Source organism: Pogona vitticeps, chromosome 6 (genome assembly GCF_051106095.1).
Source record: "Pogona vitticeps strain Pit_001003342236 chromosome 6, PviZW2.1, whole genome shotgun sequence".
In the NCBI taxonomy this organism is placed as follows: Eukaryota; Metazoa; Chordata; class Lepidosauria; order Squamata; family Agamidae; genus Pogona; species Pogona vitticeps.
Window position 1 is genome coordinate 733,973 of NC_135788.1, and position 27,626 is coordinate 761,598.

Consider the following 27,626-nt stretch of genomic DNA (forward strand, 5'->3'; position numbering starts at 1 on the left):
TTTCTCTGCCCGCCCCCCCACCCAAATAAAGCTGTTTGCTGCTCGTTGCACACAATGACAACCTTGTTATTTATTTCTTTATTTTATTTCTTGGTTTAAAATATATCTTGCCTTTCTCCTGAAAAAGGATCCCAGGCGACTGACATCCGTTGAAAGACAATCTGAAATCTCCCTCCTGCCAATACTTTCTTGGGTTTGCTGTTTATCCCATCTTGATTACGGTGTTATTATAGATTTCAAGTAGACTTCTGTCTAGAAGGGCGGGCTAAAAATCCAATAAATAAATAAATAAATAAATCTAAACAATAGGATAGAAATACTTAAAAGGAACAACAACAACAAAAATCCCCCACAAAAAATCATCAGCCACACCAAAAACACATGCAAAGCAAGGCAGACGAGTATTTTGCAGGAGAAAGGAAAACAAAAATATCACCAAACAGGAAGTGAAGGCCTTTTAAATATAAATACCCTCAAAGAAAACAGAAAGAAAAAGTCAGGTGCATCTTGTATAACCCTATCCCCACCCTCACTAACAACAACAACAACAACAACAACAACAACAATAATAATAATAATTAAAAAAACCCCAGTAAGGTTGGTTGTGTATGAACCACTGAACTCTTAGAAACAAGTAAGCTTTTGACTCCGACAGGACTCTTCTTCAGTCTGGGCAAGGAGAGCCAGACATGCGCACAATTTTTTTTCTCACCAGGCCTTCCTTGTCTTTCGTGTTACAGATCCAAGCCTGTGGCTTCCTTTAGGGAGTCCATCCACCTCCTATTTGATCTTCCTCTTTTCCTGCTGCCATACACCTTTCCCAGCATCACGTTTTTTTCCGGAGAATCCTGCCTTCTTCTCAGGATGGGCCTGAAAGGAGGACCGCCTCAGCTTCAGCATTTTTGCCTCCAGAGAGCATTCAGGCTGGATCTGACTTAAGACCCACTTGCTGGTCTTCCTGGCAGTCTGTCTGCAAAGCCCTCTTCCAGCACCGCATGTCTTGAAATGGGTTTTCCCCCAAGCCCCATCGGAGCCCACGGGATCGTTGGCCAAAATCTTGCTGACCGGAGTATGGCTGAGAGCAATGGAAACGACGTTATGGGCGGCAGCAGAATTGCCACGGAGGAAAGCGTTCAACGGTGTGAACAGAACCGGGCCAACTCTTGAAGTTCCGCCCAAGAGACGTCAGTGGGCGGAATAGGACATTCGTAGCTTCATCTAAACCTGTGCTGTACATGCAGGTTCTAAATATGGCTGAAGAGTTGAGGTGAAAGGCTTATTCTCTTTTCTCCTTTGCAGGGGGCACATCACTTCATGGCACGGTGTAAGGGCAAGGGGGCACGCTGGAATCCAAAGGAAACCTTTCCTCTGTGGCCCTCCGTTCCTGCTGAAGGAGACCCTTCTCAGCGGGCAGTGGGATTTCGGCTTTCAGGAGATTCCTGTTTTACGTCATTGAAAGACAATATTAAAAACGTACAGTTCTTACAGGCATGGTTGTGACTAGACCATCAGCAATTTTTCCCCAGCTTGAGTGCACGGGGAAAGCTGTCTCTTAAACAGAAATGTTTCTTGTGAACTTGACAGAGAACCCGAGTTTGAATTCTGGCAGGGAGAAGTTATCGGCTTGAACAAACAACTGCCCCTTCCGACCCTCTCTCTCTGTAAAGGGTTGGGGAAGAGCGGCCTCTAGTCTGGAAGGATGGACACCTTTCACAAGGGGGGCAAGTTTGGGCCACAGGACTCTTGGAAGGATCTGCTCCTGGGCCTTGAGCGAAAACTGCCCTGGCTTTGTGGATTAAAGTCAATAATCCATTCCTGAAAAGTAAAAGGAAAGCCACCCAAGCTGCAGGGCTGGAGGGGGGAAACAGGGCCTCTAAAGTCAACATGCCAGCCCCAGAGGTTTGCAGAGAGAACAGCCGGCTGACTTTCTTTAATGAGCGGCGGCTGCTTTTTTTAGCAGAGCTCTTTCTGCTCGCTTCCACTCTAAAGCCTTTTAGTGCTCCAGAGGCACTGTTTCACAAAGACGCAGCCAGCAGCCCGCGATGAGCAGGGACCCAAATCAGGGTGTTGCAGAACAGAGAGCAATTAAACCGTTTCTCTGCAAAGGAGGGATCTGGTGACTTGATGGAACCCCTGCCAGCTGAATGAGGACCGCAGAATCCATCAACGGAATTGAGTTTGCCAGGCATGCCTAGCAGAAACGGACACCCTGAAGTCAAGACCATGACCTTTACGCTCGACTTTCTATATACTGTACCCCGAGCTCAGCCTCGCTTCTCTGCTGCCTCTCCACTCCACTCCATTTCATTTCTTTGTGTACATCCTCCTCTTTTTTACTCCAGCAAGCATCCGGCCATGTCAATGGCTCGCTTTCTGCTTGCTTTATCCTTGTGCCAACCCAGCCAGGACGATCAAGCTGAGTCATTCACCAAATTCCATGGCCAAATGGGGAATTGAAGTCAGGTCTCTCAAGCCCTATGCCAACACTAATTAACGCACCACATTAGCAACCACAAATTCCACCAACCCTTCCCCCCCCCCAGACACACACACATACAGTATATTTCTCTGCCTCCTTTACCGACAGAAGGCACAGTGGGCCAGTCTGTGTCCTAGGAGCCAGCCTACAAACTAGACATTTACCGGCTCTTTGAAACTGGTGGTCAAATGAAGTTCATATAATTCCCCTGGAATGGTTGTTCTCGAGCTGATTATCTCCGCATGATTGTGCACTGAGTACACCACATGATGGATGCCACACCTCGGGGGGGGGGGGGAGATTCCTCTGCTTCCACATGGATTAGAGAGTGGTGTTCCCATGCAAGTTCACACAGGAATACAGTACCCGGGAGCAACGCCCGATAGGTCCTGCCTCTTCCCAAAGGAAGCCAGACTTGAAAAGGCGCTTTGAGCACAGGGCGCATGTGTGCCTGGGGCAAGGGCCAGGGGGAACCACTGTCCCTCTCGCTCTGCTCTCTTCCTCGGCCAGAAGCCCTTTGCTCGTAAACAGCCCCAGAGGGGACAGAGGGCAGGGGAAGAAACGGTAGCCGCCGTCGGGGACCTCTTTCAGGGGCACAAGTTAATGACCAACCAAGATCAACACATCTGGAGAGGGGTTCCCAAGCAGAGAGCCCAGGGAGCAGACCAACGGAGGAGGAGGACGACGACACGGGAGACGGCAGGATGAGGAGCCTGCTTGCCCTGGTCCTGAGCCTTCTGGCCCTGGTGGACGTCAGCTGGACATCTGTCCAGGACAAGGCTCGGGACAAGGCTCGGGACTTGGTGCTAGAGTTTTTCCATAACCGGAGTCTTGTGCAGTACCTGTTCAAGGAGCGAGCCATGACTGCCCTCAACATGGAGGTGAGCCCATCGTGATCCAGCGTGGGGTGGCCTGTGGGTGGAGGGATGGTTGTGTGGGTTGTCTTCCCAAACCAGAAAAGGTCTCGAATTCCCACCCACCCTCTCCTGAGGGAAGCAGCCTCCCAGCAAGCAATGGCGGGAGGTTCCAGCGCTGGGGGGGGGGGGGGCGGGAATGAAGAGACTTTTAAAGACCAAAAAAAAAAAAAAAGAATATTTCCACATTCTGCTTAAATTAATAAACTTATGGCCCAACACATTTCTGAGCCTGCCAATGTGCGCTGGAACCCCGGTTCTGCCTCAAGGGACGAACCCCTGTTTCCCACCAAGGCTGCGCTGCCAGGGACCAGTATGTTCTGCTTTGAGACCATAAACCCCAGTAGTGGAAACCTAAATCAGCCTCTCCCATGCAACACATTTAAGATGAACAGAGGCTGCAAAAGGTATAGCATTTGTGCCAGATCCTATGCATACATCTTATGTAGTGATGGTTTAATATGCTGCCGGGACATCCCTGTATTATGACACTCTTATGCATGAAAGCTATGCTCCTGGCCAAAGTCCAGTAGGGTTTTTATGCTGGCGTTATGCAGTCCGCGTAAATCCTGTTGGTCAACTACCAGAGGTTAAGAAGGTAGCATGGGCATTTGTCATCCTCGTTGTTACTCAGACAATGTTTACATTGCTTTCTCCCCTCGCAGCAATGTTGCCATCAGGATTTATACCAGTTGTGTGGGAACAGCATTTTGGAGCAAATTTATTTATTATTTATTTATTTGCTTTCTTAGTAGCAAAATTGTGGCTTCTGCATGCTGTTCCTGAGAGGAATTCCCCTATTCAACACCCGTCATTTTCCAACAGCTGCAGTCTTGCCTTGTCAATATGCATTTCCTAAATTCTCATTGCAAATTTTGCAATAAAACATGAGTCGCTTAGTTATTAAAAAGCCCAATTTTCCTTTTGCAGCTGCTTCCCAGTGGCCAAAAAGAAATAATTCTTAGAAGTCCGACTTGGCTGCAGGAGGGGGAAGCATCTCCTCCCGTTTAAGAAGGAATGGAAAGCAGACTGCCCAGATAAGAGTGCCCGTGTGGTCCGTTATCGAGTTTTCCTGCTGGCCAACCAGCACAATGTGCCTGCGGTGGATGGCGTTCCATGAGTCATGGGGAACTTTCGTACCTAAGAGCTACCGGCTGCCTAGATTTGCCAAGCCATCCTTGGCACAAAAAGGGTGTGACTGCAGTGCAGAGGGTTTTTGGAAGGGGGGGCGAGGAGAATCTTTTTTGCTTATACCTCCCAGAATCTCCCCATGGTGATTGGGGGGTTCTGGGAAGGTGCTTAGCAGAACAGCACCAACGGAACACTTGCGCAAGAGAAGCCTTTCAGTGGTTTGGTTATGCTAGGCGCTCCTCAACGATGGCCCGTCAGGACCCCCCCTCCTTCTTGCAGTTTGGCAGCGCTGGCAGCTGCCTCCGCTCACTGACCCTGGTGTGGTTTGGTTGCAGGAGTTCCCCATGGGGACCTACATCCGTCTGCAGGTCGAACTGGATCAGACGGTCTGCAGGAAAAGCCAACGGAGGACCGAAAACTGCCAGATCAAATCCAGAGGGGTGAGCCTAACGCCACTGGGGCTTCTCCGCTTGTCCCACACAGAGCTCTGTTGTGCGGGCGTAAATACACAAAAGAGCCTTTTGGTCACGGGATGGCTTCCTCCCCATCCCCGGAACAGAAGGCACAAAGGCCCTCCCTCAGGGCTAGCAGTGGGACCAAAATATGGGAAATTGGGGGGGGGGAGTCCTCCTCCCCCTGGTTCCACCCCCCCAAGACATTATTTGTTTTTGTGGGTTTTTTCCTGGAAAAAAATGAAGAAAAATATGGAGTGTGGAACATATTCTTTTACAATGATAAATAATATATCGATGGCACTGCATTCAAACTATATAACATGAAGACCCTAATCAATGACTTATTTGGTTCTCCCTACAGATGTAAGATTTCCGGAAATTTTCATTTTTTCCAGGGAAATTTTTTCCAGGGAAATTTTTTCCCTGTTTGTTTGCTTTTTTCAGGGGGGAAAAATGGAAATTTTTGGAAATGTTACATCTCTGCTCAAGGCCAAGGGCACTGCCCATCATTCAGAGAAGGCGTAATCCCCCGCTGGGCCATCTGGCTGCTAGCCACCCCTTTCCTGCCCAGGGTCTTGGAGAGGGTTTTGATGGCTCAGGTGCACCGGGGACACCAGCTGGCGCGCAAGCTGCAGCCTTTCGTTGCTGGTGTCTTAACGATCGATCACGCATGCGAGCAGCGGGCGGAATAAAAATTAAACGGAAAGAGTTGTGGTGCTGTATAGACAGACGCATTTATTTATTTAGCTCTGGTGGATGATGATCTCCTGCTTCAGTCTTGTGGTGCCAGCACAAATCTTGTGGACTGTGCTAGATGCTTCACCCCTTCCCTTCAGCAAGAGCACCCAGGGAGGAAATTAGGAGACCTGTAACAATTTAGGGGTGTTGTTGGTCTGAACTGCACGAGGTGGTTTCTGAACAGTTTTAGGTTCGGTCGTACGTGGGTGTGTTTGGTTTGGGGTTTTTTTTTGGAGGGAGGTGAATGCCCGAACTTTCTGAGAGCACCACCTTGTTTGTCTGAAGAAGTGGATCTATCTATGAAAGTTAATGTGTAACCCGTTCACCTTAAAGGTGTTAGGATGCTTTGTTCGTTTGTTTGTTTAAATAAAGGTGAGGGTGCTGTTTTTGTTTTCTGTTTCCAAACCTGTCTCGGCCTCTCTTGTGGAAATGGCCGCAGCTTCTCCTCCTCCTTCTCTCTTTCTCTGCCCAGAGGAAACAGACTTGCTTGGCTTGTTTCAAGTTTGACTCCATTAACGAGGAGCGTGTGCTGGACCAAGCAATCCACTGCCTCTCTCCGCAGAACAGCAACTTCCAGGTAGGACGCGCGCTTCTCCCTCCTGCCGCCCAGGCTTCCGTGTGTGTTTTCGTCAGCCGCCGGCAGCTCCCACTCCTCTTAACAGAGCGCGAGCCCACAAGGGCACCCCGTCCAATCCCTTCCAGCTCAGCGTTTGTATGCTGGAGAGCTGGCCGTTCTCCCAGGTGGGTCCTCCTGGTTACTGTAAAACAGCAGGGCTCCGAGGCCAACGTTCCAAGACCAGCCTAGCGATCATGGTGTTGGCAGCCTGGTCTGATGCTGGCACCAGTGAGAAAGGGGTAATGGGGCAGGAAATGTACAGGGAAGCTTTAAGAAGTCGACCAGTGGCTCCTATTGTGGGGAATCCCCCTTGTGGCAAAAGCTTGTGGGGAATCTCCCTTGTGGCAATGAGTCACAAGGGCTACACAGTCCCCTTAAAGTGTCAGAGGCAGTCTGGTTCCCAATTGCCCATGGCTGGGAAAACACAGCAAGGAGAAGGCACTTAGGATCAGCCCCCCCCCCCAAGTTGTGTAGGTTTGCTGAAATCTCTTCCATCCGGTTTCCACTTTGGGAGGAGGAAGTGCCTGAGGCAGCTTCCCCCCCCCCCTTTCATTTCCATCATCAGTGAGTCTCTGCCTGTTTCTGTTAGGTTGGTTGCGCTTTATCTCTGAAGAGGCCCATGGCCACAGAGACTGGCGAAACGTTAGGAAGAACGACCTTCAGAACAAAGAGCCAAAGAGCCCGAAAAACCCACAACAACCACTTTATCTCAAGTGTTTGCTTTCTTTGACTGTGAGCCCACGGACAAAGCACTGAAGTGTTTTTATTTCCAAGGCCAAGATCTCTCATCCTTAAGATGGGGGCCACTGGGACTTCCCAGGGAGGTCTGCTCCGGGAGACGCCATGCCGCTCCGGGGAGAAAGCCCGGGGTCCTTGCGCCCCTGGCACCCCCCTGCCCGGTGAGGGGGGCTTCCAGCGAGAGGGGCGCGCAGGCGTTTCCCTGCCTTTTGATGCTGAGCTCTCAGCACCTCTTCCCCTTCCCGATTGTGCTTTCAGCACGCAAAGACCATTCACGAGCAGAACTGCGAGGAAGTCAAGAAAGCCAACGAACAATACTACCAGCCAGGCAGGTTTGCCTTTTCCAGAGGGCGCCAGTCTTAGAAAGGGGTCGGCAGTGCCTGGTAAGTGCGCCGTGACCAAGCTGTCCTGCCTTGGCCCAGAGGAAGCTCGCTAGGGAAACGATGGCCAGGATAAATCTGAGTCTTGCAGCAAGGCTGTATGGGGTGGGGGGAGATTATGTCCCTTAAAAGCCTGCCCTGCAAGAACAACTTGCCTTCCACTAGCCCAGCTAGAAAAGTCCTCCTGCCCTCTGGGATCAACCAGGGGCCCAGCTGACTGCAAGAGCGCACAGCACAGGAAAAAGGCCATCAGGGCTGCCCCATAGCTCTTGAGTTCTCATGCAGGAGGGGCAGGGCAGGGCAGGGAGGGAGGAAGAGAGCAGGCACCTTTTTAAAACCTGAGCTTGGGCCTACACCAGTGGCTCCCAAACGTTTTCAACCGGTGCCTCCCTTGACTTCCTGGCCATTGGAAGGAGTGGGGAGCCCAGCCTGAGTAGTGTTTCTGCACCGTGTGCCTGCCTGGGTGTGGTGTATGGGCAGGGCATTATAATTAACGTAACTGGAGTTTTTGTGACCAGTAGGGTGGAAAGACAAAAGCCTTTTTGAACTCCCCCCCCCCGAAGCTTATGTGGCATTTCTGAGCACAGCGGCGCATGCAGCTCGCACGCAGCATTCCAAAAGGAGCTGGCCAAGCTGGAGGCAACTCCGTGGGGAAGTGGGTTGGTCTTCAGAGCTCCTAATGGCCTGGGTTAGACAGGAGGAGGAGGAGGAGGCCAGAGGTCAAAGGGAGGCCCTGGCCCCTTGGGCTTGCTCGGCGGCGGCCACTTTTCCTACCTAGGCACCTGATGGAGAGGTTCTCAAAACAGGCGCCACCAGCAGGGCTGCATCATTTGGGAACCCCACCCAGGCCTAACCCTCTTCTCCTTTCGCTCCTCCCCTCCTACGTAGATGGGGATGACATTTAATGGGCTGTTCTCTGCCGGCCAAGGTAAGAAGCCATCATCCTTCTTGCGGAGACAAGCAGAACCCCCCATCAGTTTGGGTCTCGCCGTCACGGGGACAGAAACACCCGTCCTAGAAGAGGCTGCGCCTGAGTGCTTGTCTCAAAGCCCAGCTCTTATTCTCTCTTTCTCTCTTCCCCTAATAAAACTGTACATGAAGATTTCGTATTTTGCTGGATTGAGATGGCCCACTCATGTTTTCTTTCCCCTGTTTTCCCATAATACTTTCCCACAGTAGCCTGCTGCCATGGCATTCTGGCTTCAACCTGAGGTCCACACTCATGGGGGGGGCCCTTCTCCTCTGGCCACCAGAGTTGGCCCGGCCACAGATGCACAAACGGAGATACCCACATTTTGGGGGTGTTCATGTCGTCACCCAAGGGGGAAAACGAGACGGCCCTGGGGAAAGAGAAGCCATTTCTCCGCTTTAGGAGAAAGCAGCTCCACAGGTCCTTGGCTGGCTGGGCCCCTCAGTTCCACTGGAGACATTCATGAGCTTTTCGGTCTCACCCAGTTTGCTCTCAATCCTTTTTTAAACGGCTTGCCACAAACTCAACCCTTGGCAAGGCGCACATGGGGCGGGGCGGGGGGTGGGGGGTGGGGTTTCTTAACGTGCTCAAGTCCTAATCAGCTTTCCTGGAGTCATCAGTTTTTACTTTTAACACTAATGGGGTCTTATGTTCTTCTTTGTAAAAAAAAAAAACTGATCAAAAAACAACAACCGAAGCAGATCTCTGCACCTATAGTTAGTGTGTGTAATTTCTTCAGACTGCAGAACGTTTAGCCTTGAAAGCTGCTTGACACCAGGCTTGTAAAGGTGGGACAGAAAACGGGCAGAGTGTGGGGCAGATTTTCTGCTGGCTGAAGGCCTGGCATTCTTTCTATTCGGAACTCTTTCTCAAAATGGGGATCCAGGCCATTGTACAGGCTGTGGGACTCTAGAACACAGCTATCTCCTCCTCTCCCTCATTAGCCTCCGCAGACCTGCTAGGCTCACAGAGAGATGTGTGTTTAGTCGTTTAGTCGTGTCCGACTCTCCGTGACCCCATGGACCAGAGCACACCAGGCCCTCCTATCTTCAAGCCTCAATCGCACCCGGAGGCTTAGGCGTTGTTCAGAATCAGAGTCACCTCGGTGAAGACTGCTAGGCTTTTCCGACAGGCCAACCCATTCCTGGCACCGGATCAAGGGACCTCAGCGGACCACACTCGGAGGGCCTCTGTCTGCCTCTCCAAAGGGCCCACCTGGCTGGCTGGCTGGGGAGGAGGATTCCCACCGAGAGGCAAGCCTGGCTCCCCAGTGAGGGCAGATGCTGACCCAAAGGAGGAGGCTCCCTACCTGTTCAGAGATGGAAAGGCATGAGGCAAAGGGGCTGGTTGGGGAAACACCAGGTTTATTTCACGGGCCAGACCTGTACAGTTGCCCCACACTGCTTCAACACAGCGGGCGGCCAGAGAGAGAAAGGGACAGATAGACGACAGGGTCCAGAGCCCAGCCTTGGTTCAGCCCTGACCTCTGATTCCAGGCAGTCTTTGCTGTTTGACCGTCCTCTCTTCCAGGGCTTGAGGTGAATCCCACCCATCTCCTCAGCAGCTTGCACTACAGTTGACCTCCCACTCTACACCCCCCATGGGAGAAGCGAAGCCCCCTTGAGGCACATCCCCTCCTTGCCCCCCCCCGCAACCAGAGAGCCGGGAAGCCTCTCCCTCTCCCTGTTCCAGAGCTACCACAGAGCAGGGTGGCAAGTGGGTCCTCGGGATTGCTGTGACAGTTCCCCAGAACACAAGCTCTAGTGTTCCCAGGCATTGAAACGGGGAGGTGGGCAAGGAACATCCGGACCCCCCTCTGACTCATTTTTACAAGCCAGCTTCAAAGGTGGCACAGGTGTAACATGGAAGCTCTGGGAGGGGGGCTGAGCTGAGTCCTGACGACCAAACCAGGGGTCCTGCTGCCTGCGTAGAAAACCCTCTTGGCTTAACGCTTGACCCCAGATTCCCTTGACCAAAGGCTCCTCTCCGACTGACAGACAGACAGCAGAGGACCTTAATGACCAGAGAGGGCTGCTCATTAGTGGGACAGCCTTGACGAGGTGCAGGGAAGGGGTGAAGCCTTCTGCAAAAGGGCCTTGGAGACAGACAGACACACACACACACACACGGCCAGCCAGCTCCCAACGGGGACCCTGGGTCAAGCAGGAGGTTCTCCGGCTCCAAGGCCAACTGTCTCGTGAAGGACAGGAGTGGACAAACGGACGCCAAGGGAAGGAATCGGGGCCCTCAGGGCTGTTCAAAACAGATAGGAGGAGCTGGAGTCCGGCCGGATGTTCAGGGTCCGCTCGGCCTGGGAGATGGTGTCCTCGGCTCGCTTGCTCAGTTCCCGGCACTCCTGCAGGACTTCGTTGAACTGCTTGTAGGCTTCTTCCACGATGGAGCTCCTCCTGGCCGGCCGGCCGGCCCAGTAGCCCTCCTCCACCCAGGGCTTGCTTGGGCCGGCCAGCGCGGTGGCCCCTGCCCCACCAGCCCCCTGGGAGCCCTTGAGGGAGTCGTCCAGGTCCTGGCAGAGGTGGTAGAGTTCGCTGCCCTGCCCCGAGACCCTCTCGCCGTCAATCACTTTGACCGCCGGGAACATCTCAGCGATGGCGGCGCGGTAGCCTGGTGAGGCGCAGAAGGGGTTGCTGAGGCGGCCCACAGGGTTGCGGAAGCGCAGGCTCTCCAGCTGGCGCAGCCCCGTCAGGCACTGCAGCTGCTGGAGGCTGCTCAGGGCGTTGCCGGCGGCATTGAGGCTCTGCAGGTTCTCGCAGCCGGCCAGAGGCTCCAGGCTGGCGATCCGGTTGGAGGAGACGTTCAGGACGGCCAAGGCCTTGAGCGAGGCGAGGGGCCCCAGGTGGGTGATGGCGTTGCCGGACAGGTCCAGCCACTCCAGGCTGGCGCACTCGCCCAGGCAGCCCAGGTCCACGATGCCCAGGCCGCGCAGCTTCAGCAGCAGGATGGATTCCAGATCGAACTCCCCCGTCTTGGCCTTCAGCAGCTGGGACGTGATCTTCACGCTCTCCGCCTCCTCACCCTTCTCCGTCCGGGGCTCCATGCTGGGGGAGGCCGCCGCACTGCCAAAAAGGCAGGCTCCTCTCCAAGGCAGTCTGAAGTGCCCCCAAACCCAAACGCCGTGTTCATGTCACGGCCCACGTGGCCGCTGGCCAGGAGTGGACAATGTGTTAGGAACGGTCCCTTATCTCTCCGTGGGCGCCTGCCGCTGCTTCTGCTCCAGACGGAGATCCCGAAGGGCGCTTTTTGTTACAGCTCCTGGAAGGGAGGAAGAGGGTGCAGGGTCAAAGGGTGGCGGCGGACACTCACCAACCAACCCCCCCTGGCCACCAGACTGCCTTACCCTGGGGATGATGGGCTTACCGTTTGCAAGAGAGAAAGTGCCGCTGTGTTCCTAACTTGCAACACGGGCTTTGTGCACAATGTTGCTAAAGGGTGATCATCACTGGCATCTCTGAATCATGGAGACCAAGAGTAACAACAGGTCTGGACTTATATATACAGTATATATATCTATATCAATATCTCAGACAGGGGCTGATGCTCTCCCCTTAACTCAGGAACATCTCTTCGTTCTGTGCAGAGCTGGGACCCCTCCCAGCCATCCTTCCCAGCTCCTTTGCTGCCGCCCTGTGCTGGCAAGGCGATTTATAAGTGATGGTGGCTCTAACAGGAACTCTGAGGCTCAGCGCTGAGGCCTCTGGCTGCGGAGCCAGACCTTGGGAGTTCGATTCCCCCTCGGTGCTGCCTTGACAGGGTCTGGACTGGATGCCCCACAGGATGGATCCCTTTCCAGCTCTGCAGTTCTCAGATGATTCTCGCCCACCCAATGATTAAGGAAAGGCTGGCCATGGGCAAACCCCACCCGCTCGCCCACCCAATGCGATTCCATAGCCCAGCCGGGATTTGAACCCAGATCCTCCAGTCCTAGCCCAGGCTTTCCGCTGCTCCTTGACCCGTGTTCATTTCGGAGGCACAGGGAAAGCTCCAGGCGGAGCACCGAGGGGGGGGGGACCGGGGCCGGGCGGCGGCTCCCCCCTCCCCGCCTGCTCTGCAGCCCACCGGCAAAGGGTCGGGCGGCCATCCGGGCGAGGTTGCCATGGAGACCCCTGCTAGCGGGGGGGTGGGGGGGCTGGAGGAGGCTGCCAAACACAGACCCCCCCCCCCGATCTGTAAAGACGGACACCAGCCGACGCGGGTCCACAGGGGTGGGTCATTCCCCCCCCCCGATGCACCCCAATGCCATGCCTGACTGCTGGATCCCCAGTCCTCCCGGTGGGGGGGGGAGGGAGGAGATCCCCGCCGCACTCACCGCCCCGGCGACCCCTCCCGCACCCAACGGCAGTCTCCCCCCCCCTCTTGCAAAGGCTTGGCCCCCCCACCCCACCCCCGGTCCCTTCTTACCTCCCCCCCCCGCAAGGCCGCCGCCGCCGCCCCTGCTCCTCCCCGGCTTAGGAACCCGGGCCGCATTGCCATGGCAACGCGCGGGGAGGGCGTGAGGGCGGTGGACACCCCCCACACACGTTGCCGGCGCGGGCGCCCCGTTAAAGAGAGCGCGCCGAGGGGGGGGAGGCCTTGCATTCCTGCGGGGGGGTTTCCTTTCTTTCTTTCGCCCCCCCCCGACCCCGAGGATTCCGTGGGCTGGGTTTCCCCTTGGTTCAACGCCCCCCCCCTTCCTCTACCTCTGCAAGGGAGGCGCTCCTGCGGCCGCGTCCAGCCGGGCTCTCAGACACACACACGCGCACAGGCACGCACGCACCCCCCCCCGGGGAGGTAGGGACCCTCTTCGCCCCCCCTCCGGGCCTTTATTTGCAGCGGGGGGGGGCGGCCGCCGTCGGGCTTCTCTCGGGGAGGGGGGTCGACACCGGGAAGGCCAGGAAGGCGCCCTGGCCAAAACCCCGAAGGAAGGGGGGGGAGGGGAGCAAAAAAAGCGCCCGCGCGCGGGGGGGGGAGGAGAAAGGCTTGAAAGAAAGGCCGGCTTCCGCACCGCCGGCTTTCCCGGAGCCCGAGCCCGCTTCCTCAGGCCTCCCTCCGGGGAGCGGCAGGAGCCGGTCGGCAGGACGGAGGAGGCGGAGGAGGAGCAGCAGCAGAGACACCCCCCCCGCCCGCCGCCTCTCCAACAGCCCGGGAAGAAGGAGAAGGAGAAGAAGAAGAAGAGGTCCTTAGGATGCCCCTGGTCCGCGCGGGAAGGCAGGGACCGCTCCTTCCGCCGCGCCTCCTCCTTTCCCTCCGCCTGACCCGGGGGAGCGGGGCCGCGAAAGCTCGCATCATTAAAATATCACCGTCGTTCGCCTTTAAAGGTGTGGCCCCAGTTTTGTCTGGTCTTGCTTTGTTTCTGTGGATTTTGACCGATGTGCAAGTTGCACAGGCGACCACGGCGACCTCTTCCAAAAACCATATACAGTATATCGTTTCACATTTTCAGAAAGCGCTCTGGGCCAGGGAATCTTTTAAAAAAAGCGAAGAAGCCTGAGCCGCCTCTAGAATCCTCGGGCAGGAGGGGGTCTCTCTCTCTCCCCCCCCCCAGTGGGCCGTCAGTTCTTTGGCCTCCCTTGTTTCGGAAGTCCTTTTCCTGCCCTTTACCTGACCTTTGAGCCAAGGATGGCGGAGGGACCCCCATCACTAGGCAGCCAAAAGCCAGTAGTAGGAAGCCATCCCGCCCGGCCTTCCGGAACTTTATTACTATTTGCTTTATCTTGTTTTATTTTTGCTGGTAAAGTTAGGCAGGAAGAAGTAGGCAAAACACAGGTCATGATGTGTAGAATGATCGCAGATTAACATCTGGAGCCCTGAAATGATTACAAATGTGATTCTCCAATGAGAAAATTTATAAAAGGGGAATAACCAGGACTTATCTCATGAAATTGTTGCAGGAAGGGGCAAACTGGATAAAAATGTTAAGATACATTACTCTGGAAATGAAATTGGGTTGTTAACAAGGATGACAGCCAATGGAGGTGTTGTTGTTGTTGAGTCGTTCAGTCGTATCCGACTCCTCGTGACCCCATGGACCGGAGCACGCCAGGCCCTCCTGTCTGCCACTGCCTCCTGGAGTTGGGTCAAAGTCATGTTGGTCGCTTCGATGACACTGTCCGACTATCTGTAAAGAATCAAAATTAGGATCCAGGCGACCTGGGTTCAAATTTTTCTCCAGCCATGGAAACTCGCAGGTAGGAGCTGATGAAACGACTCCTTTGAACACCTGGGAGAGCTCAAAAGCTTTATTAGGATGGCTACAAATCAGAAAGAACTTGGTCACACATCACCTCCACCACTACACCTAGATAGTTAATCAATAGAACAATGTAAACATGTTGTTTTCAAAGCCTCCTGCTTTCGAAATCTGGAGTCTTCAGCACCTCAAAGTTCAAAGAGCTGAATGCTGGGATTGTGAGTGCTGGCATTCTCTTGGATTCGGCGCCCGCGTGGCCCACGCCCGCATCCTGGGCACAGCGAATGTTAACCAGCGCCCACCGTCTCCTTGGGGGGAAGCAGGGGCTGCACGAGGGAGGAAAAGACCAGGCAGAAGGGCCAGGGGGCCGAAGCCCTCTCCATCTGGTGCTATGCCCACCGGGTGCTTCTTTCGGCACCCCACGCCGATATAATCTGCTCAGCTCTGCAATATTCATAGGGGGAAAAAACACAAGACGATGGAACACCACAAACAAGCCACGGGTGTGTGTGTGTGTGTGTGTGTCTTCCCAAAAGAAAGCTGACTTGCCAATTCCTTGGGAAGTAAAACCTCAACCATGCAACCACAATACACTATCAGGGCGTGGGGGGGGGGTATGGGAGTAGAAGAAGCCCCCCTCCCTATAGTGTAGGGCTGAAGGCCTTCAAAGGACCAAGAAAGGAGAGAGAGAGAGGCTTCCCCCAGGGTCTTGCACGCGATCTGCAAGAGGCCTTCGTTCCCTCGACCGGGACACTTCTGATGCAGAGAGAAGGCCCCGCTTGCTGGCTTCTCCCCAACAGCAAAGGAGCCCCTGTCTGCAAGTGACAATGTTTTTTTTTCTCCTCACTGACATTAATGTGTGGTAGGATATAGGGGGGAGTACCTGCATCACGATTCCCCCCCCTCCAATATTTAGCAGATCTCTGCAGAAAAACCTCGCTGGTTGATGTGGTGTTTAATGTTACAGGACGCCCAGTGGGTTGGTTCTTCTGCCACTTTGGAATCTGAAATTCTTATCTCCCTTCATCCTCTGGAAACTTGTAAGGGTGGACGGAGCAGCTGAGAAGCTTCTGATAAGGGTGCCTTTAACGTCTGAGGGGAGAGGCCCGTTCCGTGGCGGAGGAACATCAAACAAAATGGCAGCCCGGTCTGGCCCAGAGTCTCAGCCCTGAGCCGGAAATCTGGGCCACGCACGTACAAGGTCTGCATCCTGCTCCCTTCACAATCATTGCTCTATGCCGCCGGGATAACTGCCACTTCCATTTTACAGTGCAAAATTAGGGATTCAGTATTTAATACCACTCGCCTGCCTATCAGAGCAGTGGTGCAAATCATTACTGTTAACTACTGTAATTACCTTGGGGTAGCAAGGGTCCAAATAAGTTATATTTCAAAAGCTATCATTACTCTTGGTGTAGGGTGTAACTTTTCTAGTTACTTTTGAAAATTATTTTCAGCAGCCATTCTGAGTCACATTTTTCTAAGCATTTTCGGGATGTAATATCACAATTAGCCAATACAGAGAAATGGAAATTATTTTCCTGGCCCACTAGCATGAATGTGTAGCAGTATTAATAACAGAGAACATGAATTATAACGGCAATCTGGATTCAGAGCAAGGCAGGCAGATTTTCAAACGGGAAGTTAACATGGCCTTGGAGGTGTGGCAATGTCTTAACTGTAGAAAGTTTCTGAAGAGTCTGACCAAACTTTGGTTTATATTATTTTAAACGGCACACAGCATCTAAAAATTGTAGCCACGACACCATTTTTTGTCTCAAACGACATTAGTTCAGATACAACTAGGATATTTGAAACACTGCTTCTGTCCTTAAAAGCATCTGGACTAGAGGCAGACGTTTATTATTTTATTTTTGTTTACAGCTGAGATTTTTGAAAATATAATTTACATTTTCCATATGACATTGCTAAAACAAGCTGCTTGTTTTAAAAATTGGTTCCTGTTATCTTTTTTTCAAAGTTGAAAGCACTGGAATACTGAAAGGGTTTGTTGCGACAGGAGCCGGCTGGCAGTCAAGTCCAGATGACTCTCCCAGGCATCCACACCGCCTACTCTTGCCGAGCACCCACAGATCCTGTGCCCTCCAGTCCACGGCTCTAGTGACTGTTATCTCACAGTGAAGATAAACTTGAGTTGATGGAGGCAGTACTTGATCAAAATCTTAGGTGACACGGGAAAGGTCAGCCAGAAAGGTCAGTCAGAGGTGGGGAGCTTATTTTTCAGTGCCTTATGTTCATAGTCCATACCTGCGACTAGCAATAATGAAATAAACTAAGTAAAGTTTCATTTATTTTCATTTCACTGAGGCAGTGAAAGAGCCAAGCTTTCAGAATTATACAAAACAATGCTTAACAGGCATTTTGTTCAGGCCACTAAAATGGGTTCTGTAGCAGAGAACTCTTTTCCTCTTTTTTCACGAACAGTTACTGTTTTGTTCACACGGAGCGCCTCGCCTGCAGCACAGATGGGTCAATGTCCATGCCATGTCGACTCAAAGGCCATGGGGAAAATGAGGGGGGGCTGTGTCTGCAGCTGCATCTCTGGCTGCTGGTGTTGCTGGGTCAGGCCGCTCGCTGGCGTGGCAACTGCCCAATTGGTGGCGCTAGGTAAGGGGGCCGTGGTGTGAGTGCGTTCGTGGCGCAAGAGGTGAGTCTTGCGGCTGAAGCTCCGGGCACAGTGGGTGCAGATGTAAGGGCGCAGGCCGGTGTGCACCGCTTGATGTCGCACCAAGTTGGTTTTGGAGCTGAATCGCCGTGGGCACTGGGCACACGCGTGAGGGCGCAGCCCCGTGTGCACAGCTTCATGCCGGGCCAGATGTGACTTTCGGCTGAAGGCCCGGCCACACAGCGGGCAGGCGAAGGGCCTTTGGCCGGCATGAGACTTGATGTGCGCCAGCAGGCTGGCCCGGGTGCTGAACGTGCGGCCGCACTGGGCGCAGGAGAACGGGCGCTCGGCCGAGTGCTGGTTGCGCCGGTGCCTCTGCAGGTGCCTCTTGTGCGCAAAGCAGCGCCCGCACTCGCCGCAGGCAAAGGGGCGCTGGCCCGCATGGCCGCCGCACTGGTGCGCCGCCAACCCAGCTCGGTGTGCGAAGCTTCTCTCGCAGTGCGGGCAAGCGTAGGGCAGCAGTCCCATGTGCCCACGCAGGTGCGCGGTCAGGTGGCGCTTGTCACTGAAGCCCCGGCCACACTCGGCACAGGAAAAGGGGTGCCCCCCCTCGGCGTGGAGCCGCTGGTGGGAGGCCAGGTTCTTCCGCCAGGCGAAGGCTTTCCCGCAGTCGGAGCAAAGGAATGGCTTCTCATCAGACGGCTGGCAGGGATTCCCCTCTTCCTCCGGTTCGGTCTTGCTGACCTGGTCCATGCAGAGGATGCCGTCCACTGCCTGGACCTCGGCCCCACAGAGGGGCCCACACTGTCCCGGCCCCGGGAAAGGAACGCTCAGCGTCACCGCCTCCCTCGGGGGCATAGCGTGGTCCATGCATGGGAGCCCTCTGCCCACTTCTGGTTCCACCTGTGCCTTGAACAGGACAGCAGCCGGATAAGGCTCCGTGGGCCCCAGGCAAGAGGGGGGGAAGGGTCCCAGTGCGGCCTCATCCCTGTACAAGAGGGGGGTCAGCCCCAGTCCACTTGGGTCTCGGCAAGGGCCTCCAGCCTGCCCCAGCTCCACAGAGGCCGGGAGGGCTTGCTCATGTTCGCTGGGGGCCCCGTGGGGGTCTGCGGCCTGCCCGGGGTCCGGCGGGGGCCCTCCACAAGTCCCTGCAACTCGGCCCAGCTCCAAACCTTCCCCGTGTGGCGCGCTTCCTTCCTCGTGCAGGTGCTGGTGCTGCAGCAAGTGCCGGCGGTGCACAAAGCTGCGGGCGCAGAAGGGGCAGGCATGGGGGCGCTCGCCGGTGTGGGTCAGCTGGTGGCGCACCAGGTGCGTCTTCTTGCGGAAGCTTTTGGGGCAGCGGTCGCAAGGGAAGGGGCGCTCCCCCGTGTGCACGCGCTCGTGTGAGCCCAGGTGGATCTTCTGCGAGAAGCGGCGGCCGCAGTGGGAGCAGGCGAAGGGCCGCTCTCCGGTGTGGACGCGGGCGTGCCGAGTCAGGTGAGCCTTCTTGCCGAAGGCTTTGCCGCACTGGGGGCAGGCGAAGGGGCGTGGCCGGGCGTCTCCGGGCGTGCCGCCCGCAGGGGTTCGGGGGCGCTCACACTTGGGGCAACCAGGGGCCTTCTCCTCGCTCAGCATTTGCCACTGCTGCAGCGCCAGGCCCGAGAGCGAGCCCAGCTTTCCGTGTCCGGCGGGGTACCCTTGCCCAGGATTCAGGCCCTCGGACTTGCAGACCCCCCCGGTGGGCAGGCCCGACAGCAGCACCTCTGCGCTCAGCCCGGCCGGCCACTCCGAGTACTCCTCGGCCTCCACTTTCACGGTCCGGATCAGCCACTCGCCTGCGGAGACGGAAAGGACAAAGGCGGGAGAAGCTGAGCCGGTGGCCCGGGTGGGAGCCGGAGAGAGCAGGCGGGACTATGGCACAAAGCATGGGACAGGGATCACCATCAGCCCCCCCCCCAGCAAACAATGATGTTAAGTGCCGCCCCCCCCCAAAAAAAATAACAGAGAAGAAAGGATAAGGAGAGCACCCTTCTGGAACTAGCCAGAAGAAAAGGCTGCTTTCCCTCCCTCCCTGAACTTGGAAATACACCTTTTGAGGCTTCCGGGAGTCCCGCAGCCAGAATGGCCACCAGCGTCGCTCCCCAAGGATTTCATGAACTGCAGTCTGGGGGCGGCCTTTTCCAAGCTGTGCCCTCTCCTCCTCCTCCTCCCCCTCCCTCCCTCCCTCCCTCTTTCCCTCTCTCTCTTCCAGAGGCTAAGAGCCAGAGCAAGGGGCTGAAGGGGCAGGAGAGAAGACTTCAAGGGAACATTTCCAAGGACTTCTTGATGGGAAGAGCATCGGACATGAAAGCAAGATGGACCCCCTAGGAAGGGGGCCGGCCGTCCTTCACGACAGAGGCTTGAGCCGAGGCCGGGCACCCAACCCTCTGGGGTGGTTCAGCTGCGGATCTCCTGCAGAAGCGGCAAAGGCCCGGCAACTAAAGCAGGTCCCGGTGCTGAGCCCTGCCCAGAAGCCTCCCAAGTAGACACCAGGGTTGGTTTATGGGGGAGGGGGTGGACACCAAAGCAAGCACCGGCTGGGCTGCCCACGGGATATCCATCGCCAGGCTTTGAGGGACTGGGCCTCCCTCGAGGCCTGGAGCAGAGCGACCTGCAGCCCGGCGCCGGTCTCTCCCCACATTTCCCTGCCACTTGGCTAAGGATGCCGCGGTCCTTACCTGGGCAACTCCTTTCCAGCTGCTTTGGCTCTCCGGTCCCTCGCTGGTCCACTCCAGGCGGTGGCGGCGGTGGTGGTGGTGGCTGCAGATGCTGCTGTTCACCCTTCGCTGCTTGCTCTGTCCCTCGTGCTACAGGACCTGCTGATGCGAGAGAGCGAGAGCAGGAGGCAGCAGATGAGAGCCACAGTTCCACTTAGCAATTTGGGGGGCTGGGGTGTGTGAACTCCCACTCCAATGACTCCCAGAACTTTTTAGGTTCTGCTCCTGAAGAGAACAATCCTGACTTTGCACAAAGGGAACCCAACAGCAGCAGCCGAAGGCAGCGAGAACTCAGGGGAGGCTTTCAAGGCCAAACGTGAAATGGGGCAGAAGTTGCCATCCCCTCGACGCCGCCCCAGAGCGACGGTTGCTAGGTCCCCGGACCCTGCTGTGCTTGCACCCTGTGATTCGAGCGGCTGTGATTGAAAAACCACCACACCAATCCCGGAGGACCCGACCCTACAGGAGATGGCAGGGAACGCATCTGGAGATGGTTCATCTTGCCCTGCTTCATCAACGTTGTCCTCCCAGGGACAACGACTGCTCAGGCCAGTCCGTTTGGATGGCCAGCAGCCTTTCCTTTCTCCTCTCCTGGCGCTGGGTGGTTCACTGCACCCTTCCGTGTGACCTCGTGGGCTGCCCGGCACGCTAGCCTTCAGGTCAGCCTCACGTTTGCCATTAAAGGATTCCCCTGGTCATCTCTGACCTGCACTGGCACCATCGGGTGGCTCTCTCAGCTTGGCTTCCCTCTCATCCTTGGCCGGATGTGGCCCGCCTTCCTCCAGACGGGCAACCATATCGGGCTTTGCAACAGGAGACCCTGGAAAAAGAGAAAGGGTGACGTTTCCGGGTCATTGCGATCCCAGTCTGGATAGAAGGGAGGTGGTTTCAAGAAAATGACAGGCAAAACCACTGCTGGAGGATCAGAGAAGGGCTAACATTGTACCTGACTTCAAAACAGGAGGAACCTGGGAACTACAGACCGGTCAGCTGGAAAGCAACCCCAGGACCAGATTATCAAGCAGTCACTCTGCAAGCAAGTTGAAGGCAATGCAATAATAACTAGGAGCCAACATGGATTTGTCAAGAACAAATCCTGTCAGGCTAATCTGATCTCATTTTTTGATCAGGTCACCTCCCTGGTAGACAGTGGGAATGCTGCAGACATAACATATCTTGACTTCTGGCCGTCTCCTTCCACCTCCTCTCTTGGAAACTGCTCTGCCTGCCCATCCACTGGGATCCACTCCCTGGTATCTGGGACATGCCAGGGAAGATTCTCCAGAGAGGCTGCCGGCCCAGTTTCATCTCTCAAGGCCCACTTGGCCCGAAGGACCAGGGGCTGGGTGGGCTTCTCTCCTTACCCAGAGCCACAGAGGCGCCGTAGTTCTCCCGCATGGTGTCCTCATGGGCGGCCCAGCCTCTCCACCGCTCTGGGGCCAGATAAAGGGCTGCCGCGGCGTCCTCACCCCGCACGGGCACCTGCAAGCATCCAAGGCCATCTGCAGGTGAGGGCATACTTCCTGGGTGTGGCTCCCTGACCCGACACGGGCACCCGGTGCACCAGCTCCACAAGCCACACAGAAGTCCTCTGCACAGAGAGCCACCAGCTGGCCTCCCCTCCCTGGAAGACGCAACGATGGGGTTGCCCAAGGGGCCTCACCCTGACAGCAAGCAGACCGCCCTCTGCAGGGGACCAGCCTGGGGGGCCAGACAGAACATCTCCCCTGTGGGCCAGGCTTAAAAAGCAGAGCTCTTGCCATCATCACAACTCCCAAGGGCGCGCGCAAGAGCTTTGGACATCACCGAACCATCCTCACCAGCCAGAGGCCACACCACCTGGGGTGGTGGGTGGGCCGTCTGGGAGCCGCAGGCCCAAGAAAGAATGTCTTCCCGGCTCCCGGCGGAGATTCCAGCCCTATCACACAAGAACCCAAGAAAAACTAAAAGGGCAAAAACATTGTGGCACTTTACGGGCTGTTACCTTTTAATGCCAGCCTTCGTGGGCAAGTCCACTTCCTCAGACGTAACCCACTGACCAGGATCCGACTGCTAGTCCCAGCTGTTTATAAGGAGGGGGGGCGGCGAACCTAGCCTAGCAGAGACCCCTCCCTCAAATCAGTGGGATCACCTGAGTGTTGATTGGCCATTTAGGCATTGCCCCCCCCCCGGGTCTGCTCTCTACTTGGAACGAGCCATACGGGGTCGTGGTGATGGAAACACATCCTGCGTGGTCCAGGTGGCGGCTCCGTCCCCCCCCTCAGGGGTCTCTCCCACTTGTCCCTTGGAATGGGGGGGGAGTCAGGGGGCACGCTGGTGACTTCTTGCTGTGCAAAGCCAAGGTGCTTCCTCCGCACTGCGGGACCGTGAGGAGCAGCGCCTGCAGGCGCAGGGTTGATAGGCCATGGTGTCCTGCACCGGGGCAGGCCTCGGGCTCACTTGCAGATGCCCAGGAGCCCCCTAATCCAAAAGCCCCACTGCATTGGCACCTGCCAGTCTCGCCAGTTTTTTTCTGGGCAGGTCCACCGGGCAGGGGCTGCGCTGCCTCAACTCTGATGCCCCTTTCTCCTCCAGAATTTAAGTCCCGAGAAATTCAGCCTGTCATCCCACAGGTACAGACTTGGAAGCATCACCGCCACCCCAAGGGTGGGGCCTGCCTCCGAGTAGACGTGTGGGGGCCTGCCTCATTTGAAGAGCCACCAGGAGATGCCTGGGTGGGACACGAGGGGGTTCTCTGGAGGTCCATAATATGTTTCTGGTGTTCTCACTTTTTCCACTCCTGCCTGCTTGCACCTGGTGCAAGAGGACTTCCCAGGGGACTGGGATCTCCGGCAGCCGTCCCACAGCTGAGACGTCGCTCATTCTGCAAAGGGGGTCTCTTTTCTGGCCTCCCACCTCCGAGGGGATCCTTTGGACCTGCGCTTCGTCTCTGAGCAAAGAGTCTTGCGACCCCTAAGAGGCTACCGTGTTTATTAACGAAGAAACCTCTTTTTTCTGCGGTCTTCTCCTCCTCCTTCTGGTGATGAGAAGGAGATGGGGTGATAATGGGATGAAGGCCCCTTCAGGGCTCCTCTCCCCCCCACCCCCCCAGCCCGTGAGGCAGGGCATCTGCATGACAACAGCCTCCTCCTCTGGAAGCCACCAGCCTCCTTTTGAGGACTGTCCAGTTCCTTTGGTAGAATTTGAAACAGTTTCTCCTCTTTCTTTTTCCTTTCTTCCTTTAAAAAAATAAAAAAAAAGCTAACACTCTGCTCCAAGCTGGAGAAAAGAACAGCTGGAAAGGGGCGATGGTTGCTCTCTGGAGGAGGAAAAGAAGGAAGGCCGGCCACCGCCTGCCAAGCCAGCCAGCTCCTCCAGCCCCCCACCGGCCACCCTCTGCTCCGCTCTGCTCCTGCAACTCCCTGTCCACAACAGCTGCCACCACTGCCACCACCGCCAGCAGCAGGCGGCCACCCCCCCGCCCCTCGCTTCCCCCCTCCCTCTCCCCGCCCTGCTGACAGGCCGGGCTCCATCGCCCACCCCTTCCTGCTGTTTCTCCTCCTCCCTCCCTCCCTCCCTCCCTCCCTCCGTCCCTTTTCCCCTCCTCTCTTTCCCCTTCTCCCACCCTTTCCACGTCACCTCCTTTTCCTTACCCTCTCCGGCTTCCTGGTCCCACCCACTCTCCGAAATGTGGCCTGCTACCCCACAGCCAGCAGGACCCCGAGTAGGGGCGGTGGGGCAGGGAGGACCCAGTTCACCCACCTCTCCGACCACCCCATGCGTCTCCCCCCCCCCCCAGCAGCATGGCCAGAAATTCCACCTCCCGCACTGGGTTGGCCGGGGCTCTCTTAACAGCCGGAGGGGGGGGGGCCCTGAGCGCATGCAAAGTCCAAGCTCAGACCCAAAGCCGCCTACCTCTTTGGCCCTCGCCCACCCACCCCCCTGGCCCCCACTGGAGATCCCTGGTAAGGACCTCCAAGCTGGCCGCCACCTCGGAAGCTCTCGCTCACGTCTGCTTCCCAAACCCTGTTCAAGGTCCTTCCCCCCCCCCAACGTGAACTAATTTGGAACAAAGGAGAGTCCCTTCCAGGGGATCAGCTCACAGCCCCGAGGCGCTTGCTTTCTCACCCCCATTTCCCCCACAGCATCCATCAACCAGGAATGGGGGGGGCAGAAGGGAACCCCACATCCATCCTTCATTGGGGAAGAGTGTCTGGAGGACAAACCTGAAGAACCTTCCTGGGAGAAAGGGGGGGTCTGGCTGCTTCTTCCTAAGGACGCCCCCTCCTGTCTTTGGGAAGGGGGTCCCCCAGGCCTGCCCCAATGGCCTGCCTTCGCAGCCTGCCCCAAAGGGCGGCCCTCAGGCAGCACTTTCACAGACCTCAAAGTACCAGGGATGGAGAGAAAGGGTAACATTATTGGTGGCAGGGCCTTGGTTCAAGGGCCAAGAAAAGCTTTCTACGCTTTGTCCGCCCGCCTCCCCTGTCTCTGCTCCGGCGTAAAACAGGGCGGTCGCAGGTCAGATGGGAAAAGTCAGCATTCTACAGAACGGTTTGGCAGTAGGCTCTGGACTAGCAAGGCGGAGGGATTTTGTTCAGCTGGCGCACAGAGAGAAAAAACCCGAAACCAAAGTACAGTACAAAAGCCAAAAAGCCGCCCCTGGAACTCATTGCCACAAGAGGCTGCAATTGTCATGGATCTTAGGTCTGTCGTGGGCCTCCTTGGCCAGAGGCAGTCTACCCCCCCCCCCCAATTGCCAAACAAAGAAGCAGAGGGTGAGGGGTCTCCATAAGGCCCAGCCCGTGGACTTGCCTGGAGAATCTGGCAGGACGCTCACGGAGCTTCTGGGCCCGGCCGTCTAATCCCACTTGGCCTTTGCCAGGACGGCTGCCGCGCTCCAAGAGAGGTCACCGAGGGCGATGCAGAGTGTTGTTGGTGCAGAAATAGCACCATGATGCTTGTGAGAACACACAGAGATGCACGCAGGCTGTTCAATGGCTCTGGGGGCCCAGATCCTTCTGGCTTTGTGTGTTTCTCCCGGCCAGCGACCAAATCTATTTTTGTTGCACAGCCATCGCCCACGCCGCCCCCCCCAACACCACCCCCTTCTCCCCTCTCCACCAAGTCATCCGTAAAAGCTTTCCAAAACCCATCCCAGGGACATACAGTACGTTCCATGAATGGAACCACCAGTGGCTTTTTGATCATGAAGTTGGTCACCCCAGTCTGGATCTCAGAGCTCCCCTCCATGTGGCTCCCCCCCGGGGGGGGGTGTCTGTCAGCACCGCCCCTGCCCAGAAGCCCCTCTGCTCCTCCCAGCCACAAGGAGGGAAAGGGTGGATGCAACCACCCTTGAGTAAAGCTGCCCAGAATTGCAGGCCCTGGCAGAGGGCACACACCCAGTGTGGCGACGGGTTGGGGGTGGGTGTGTAAGGGCACCCCCCTCCCCAAAGTGAGCTAACAGCACGAGGCCCTCCAGAGGCCCCTTTCTGTGCAATGGGGAGCCCCCCCCTCAAAGCAGAGGCCCAGGTTCTCCCAGCAGCCACCCAGGCTTGCTTTGGGTGTCTGTCAAGGGGGAAGGACCGACACCTAGAGTCTCTGAGCATGTGCAAAGAGCCTTTCTCTCTCCCTCTGCTGCCTTTTTTTTTTGCCACGTCTGGAATGAGGCAAGGAGGGGTTGGGTTCCGGTGGGCAGAAGGTCCTGAAACTTTTTTCCAGGCAAAATAAAGTCAGCGAAAGATACCTACTTTGCCATAATTTTAGCTTTTTCAAAAAAAAAAAAAAAAGGCATGCATTGGATTGAGGCCCGCGCCACCCTCGGCTAGGCAGTCTCCCGACCCACCCCCCCACCCCACACGCGCAGGAGCCCCTCCCCCGCGAAAGGTGTCCAGGCGTCCAGCCCGTCCCCACTTTGTGAGTTAGCGGGACCTTCGGAAGGAACGAGTCCCGTTACTGTAACGCCTCCCTCCCCCGTTTCTCCGGGGCCAAGCGGCGCCCTGCCACCCCTCCACCCGGCCCTTCCTCCTTGGCCCCCCCTCCGCATCAGGCCCCCTCCCTGCGGTTGCCCCCACCCCAGCCCCCCCGCGGCCCCTCCCTGCCCACCCCTTCGTCCTCCCTTGTCCTTACCTGGGCGGCCGCCCCGACGGCCATCCGTGAGCGCGGAGCCTCCACGCGGGGGGGCAGGATCAGCACTCCCGACCCCCGGACCTCCTTCCGTCCCCCCCTCGCTCGCTGGCCCCCCCCGCCGGTCCTGGGGAGCCCCCCTCCCAGTGCGGGGCGCGGCCAAGGGGATGCCAAGGGGAGCGCGGCGAGGCGGGGGGGTGCCCCCGGGAGGGGGGGAGGGTCCCGCCAGGCAGCCCTCGCCCCTCTTTCCCCCCCCCTCCGCCGCCCCCTCCCCCCGCAGGCCCCGATCCCCGAAGGAGCGAGGAGGGCGTGCGCGGCCGGGAGGATCGCTTGCCTGCCTGCCTGCTTGCTTGCGCGCCCGGGGCTGCCCGGCGATGGTTCCCGCACCCAAGAAGCGCCGCTCGGGGAAAGGCAAGGAGGCCCGCGGGAACTACACCTCCCAGCAGGCGCCGCGGCCAGGGCTCCGGGCCTGGGCGGGCTCCGCGCCCGCGCGCTCGCTCGCCCCCGCGGGGGGGGGCGGTGGAGAGGCGCGGGAGCGCGGAGGGGGCCCCCGAGGGGAGGGAGCGCGCGGCTGCCCGCTGGGGACGGGGAGGGGGGCGCGCGGGGCGTCGGGCGGGCCGGGCCGGTGCTTGAGGACTAGCTCCTTGGCGGGGGCCGGAGGGGAGCAGGGCGACGGGGCCCCCTTCCTCCGCTCGGCTGCCGCCGCCCCGCTGGCCTCGGGGGGGGGGCCTTGCGAGCGCCCCGACCCCGGGACAGGAGCCGGGGACTCTGCGGGTTTGCCCAGCGGAGGAGGAGCCGGGCTCGGCTGAAGGCGGCGGCGGTGGGGGGGGGGGGCTGGCCGGAGGGGCGGCAGCCCGCCCGTCCGCCCGCCTCCCTCCCTCCGAGGTCCGGGTCGGGAGGAGGGCGCCCGGTCTCCGAAAGATGCCCCGGCTCGCCTCGCCTCCTGCCTTCACGGGAAGCAGACGCTTCGCCGTCGCCCGCCCCCCCCTCCCCAAATAAGAGCGACCCCTCCCGCCCCTTCTTTTGTCCGGTCGGGCCTGGACCAGGGAGGGAAGGAGGGAGCCTGGGGCTCGGGGGGGGGGCAGGCGACCGGGGCCCGCCTCGAGGCCGCCTAGCCGGGTTTAGGGGCGAACCCGTCGGGGAGAGGGAGGCGGTCGAGGGCCCCCCCCCTTGGAAGCCAGCCCCCCTCCCGTCTGGGAAGGCCGAGGAGACACCGGCGGCTCCTCTCCCTTTCCGCAGAGCCGCTTCCTTGTGTGGGACGGAGGTGCAACTACTAGACCGCCGCCGGGCTGCCCTGGGCTGGATGGCTTTTGTTGCTGTTGAGTCGTTTAGTCGTGTCCGACTCTTCGTGACCCCCACGGGGTAGAGCACGCCAGGCCCTCCTGTCTTCTGCTGCCTCCCGGAGTTGGGTCAAATGTCATGTTGGTCGCTTTGGTGACCCTGTCCATCCATCTCATCCTCTGTCGTCCCCTTCTCCTCTTGCCTTCACACTTTCCCAACATCAGGGTCTTTTCCAGGGAGTCTTCTCTTCTCATGAGATGGCCAAAGTACTGGAGCC

General features: G+C 57.2%; 3 protein-coding genes and 1 long non-coding RNA gene across 10 annotated transcripts; 1 reads left to right on the forward strand and 3 right to left on the reverse strand.

The window, feature by feature from the left end:
* Nucleotides 1-63: 63 nt before the first annotated feature.
* On the reverse strand, nt 64-2,956 carry LOC140708022 (uncharacterized). Its single transcript, XR_012088148.2, has 2 exons — nt 713-2,956; nt 64-265 (listed from the first exon to the last, which is right to left on the reverse strand). It is a non-coding gene; the product is annotated as an uncharacterized LOC140708022 (long non-coding RNA).
* On the forward strand, nt 2,956-8,551 carry RARRES2 (retinoic acid receptor responder 2). Its single transcript, XM_020800238.3, has 5 exons — nt 2,956-3,360; nt 4,860-4,964; nt 6,190-6,294; nt 7,330-7,454; nt 8,340-8,551. Exons 1-4 carry the CDS (start codon nt 3,184-3,186, stop codon nt 7,432-7,434), a joined length of 492 nt encoding a protein of 163 aa, XP_020655897.1. The 5' UTR covers nt 2,956-3,183; the 3' UTR covers nt 7,435-7,454; nt 8,340-8,551.
* Nucleotides 8,552-9,765: 1,214 nt separating this feature from the next.
* LRRC61 (leucine rich repeat containing 61) lies at nt 9,766-13,087 on the reverse strand. 2 transcript variants are annotated; one of them, XM_078378273.1, is made up of 2 exons: nt 12,838-13,087; nt 9,766-11,691 (listed from the first exon to the last, which is right to left on the reverse strand). In XM_078378273.1, exon 2 carries the CDS (start codon nt 11,474-11,476, stop codon nt 10,679-10,681), a length of 798 nt encoding a protein of 265 aa, XP_078234399.1. In that variant the 5' UTR covers nt 11,477-11,691; nt 12,838-13,087; the 3' UTR covers nt 9,766-10,678. The 2 variants fall into 2 exon arrangements, with proteins under 2 accessions (XP_078234399.1, XP_020655892.1); XM_020800233.3 differs by lacking the exon at nt 12,838-13,087 and adding an exon at nt 11,797-12,775.
* Nucleotides 13,088-16,413: 3,326 nt separating this feature from the next.
* Nucleotides 16,414-26,312, reverse strand: ZNF467 (zinc finger protein 467). 6 transcript variants are annotated; one of them, XM_073002665.2, is made up of 5 exons: nt 26,072-26,312; nt 21,331-21,448; nt 20,673-20,786; nt 19,928-20,068; nt 16,414-19,045 (listed from the first exon to the last, which is right to left on the reverse strand). In XM_073002665.2, exons 1-5 carry the CDS (start codon nt 26,093-26,095, stop codon nt 17,097-17,099), a joined length of 2,346 nt encoding a protein of 781 aa, XP_072858766.2. In that variant the 5' UTR covers nt 26,096-26,312; the 3' UTR covers nt 16,414-17,096. The 6 variants fall into 6 exon arrangements, with proteins under 6 accessions (XP_072858766.2, XP_020655879.3, XP_072858767.2 ...); XM_020800220.3 differs by lacking the exon at nt 26,072-26,312 and adding an exon at nt 21,951-23,418; XM_073002666.2 differs by lacking the exon at nt 21,331-21,448 and having other exon boundaries at nt 26,072-26,310.
* Between the last annotated feature and the right edge of the window lie 1,314 nt (nt 26,313-27,626).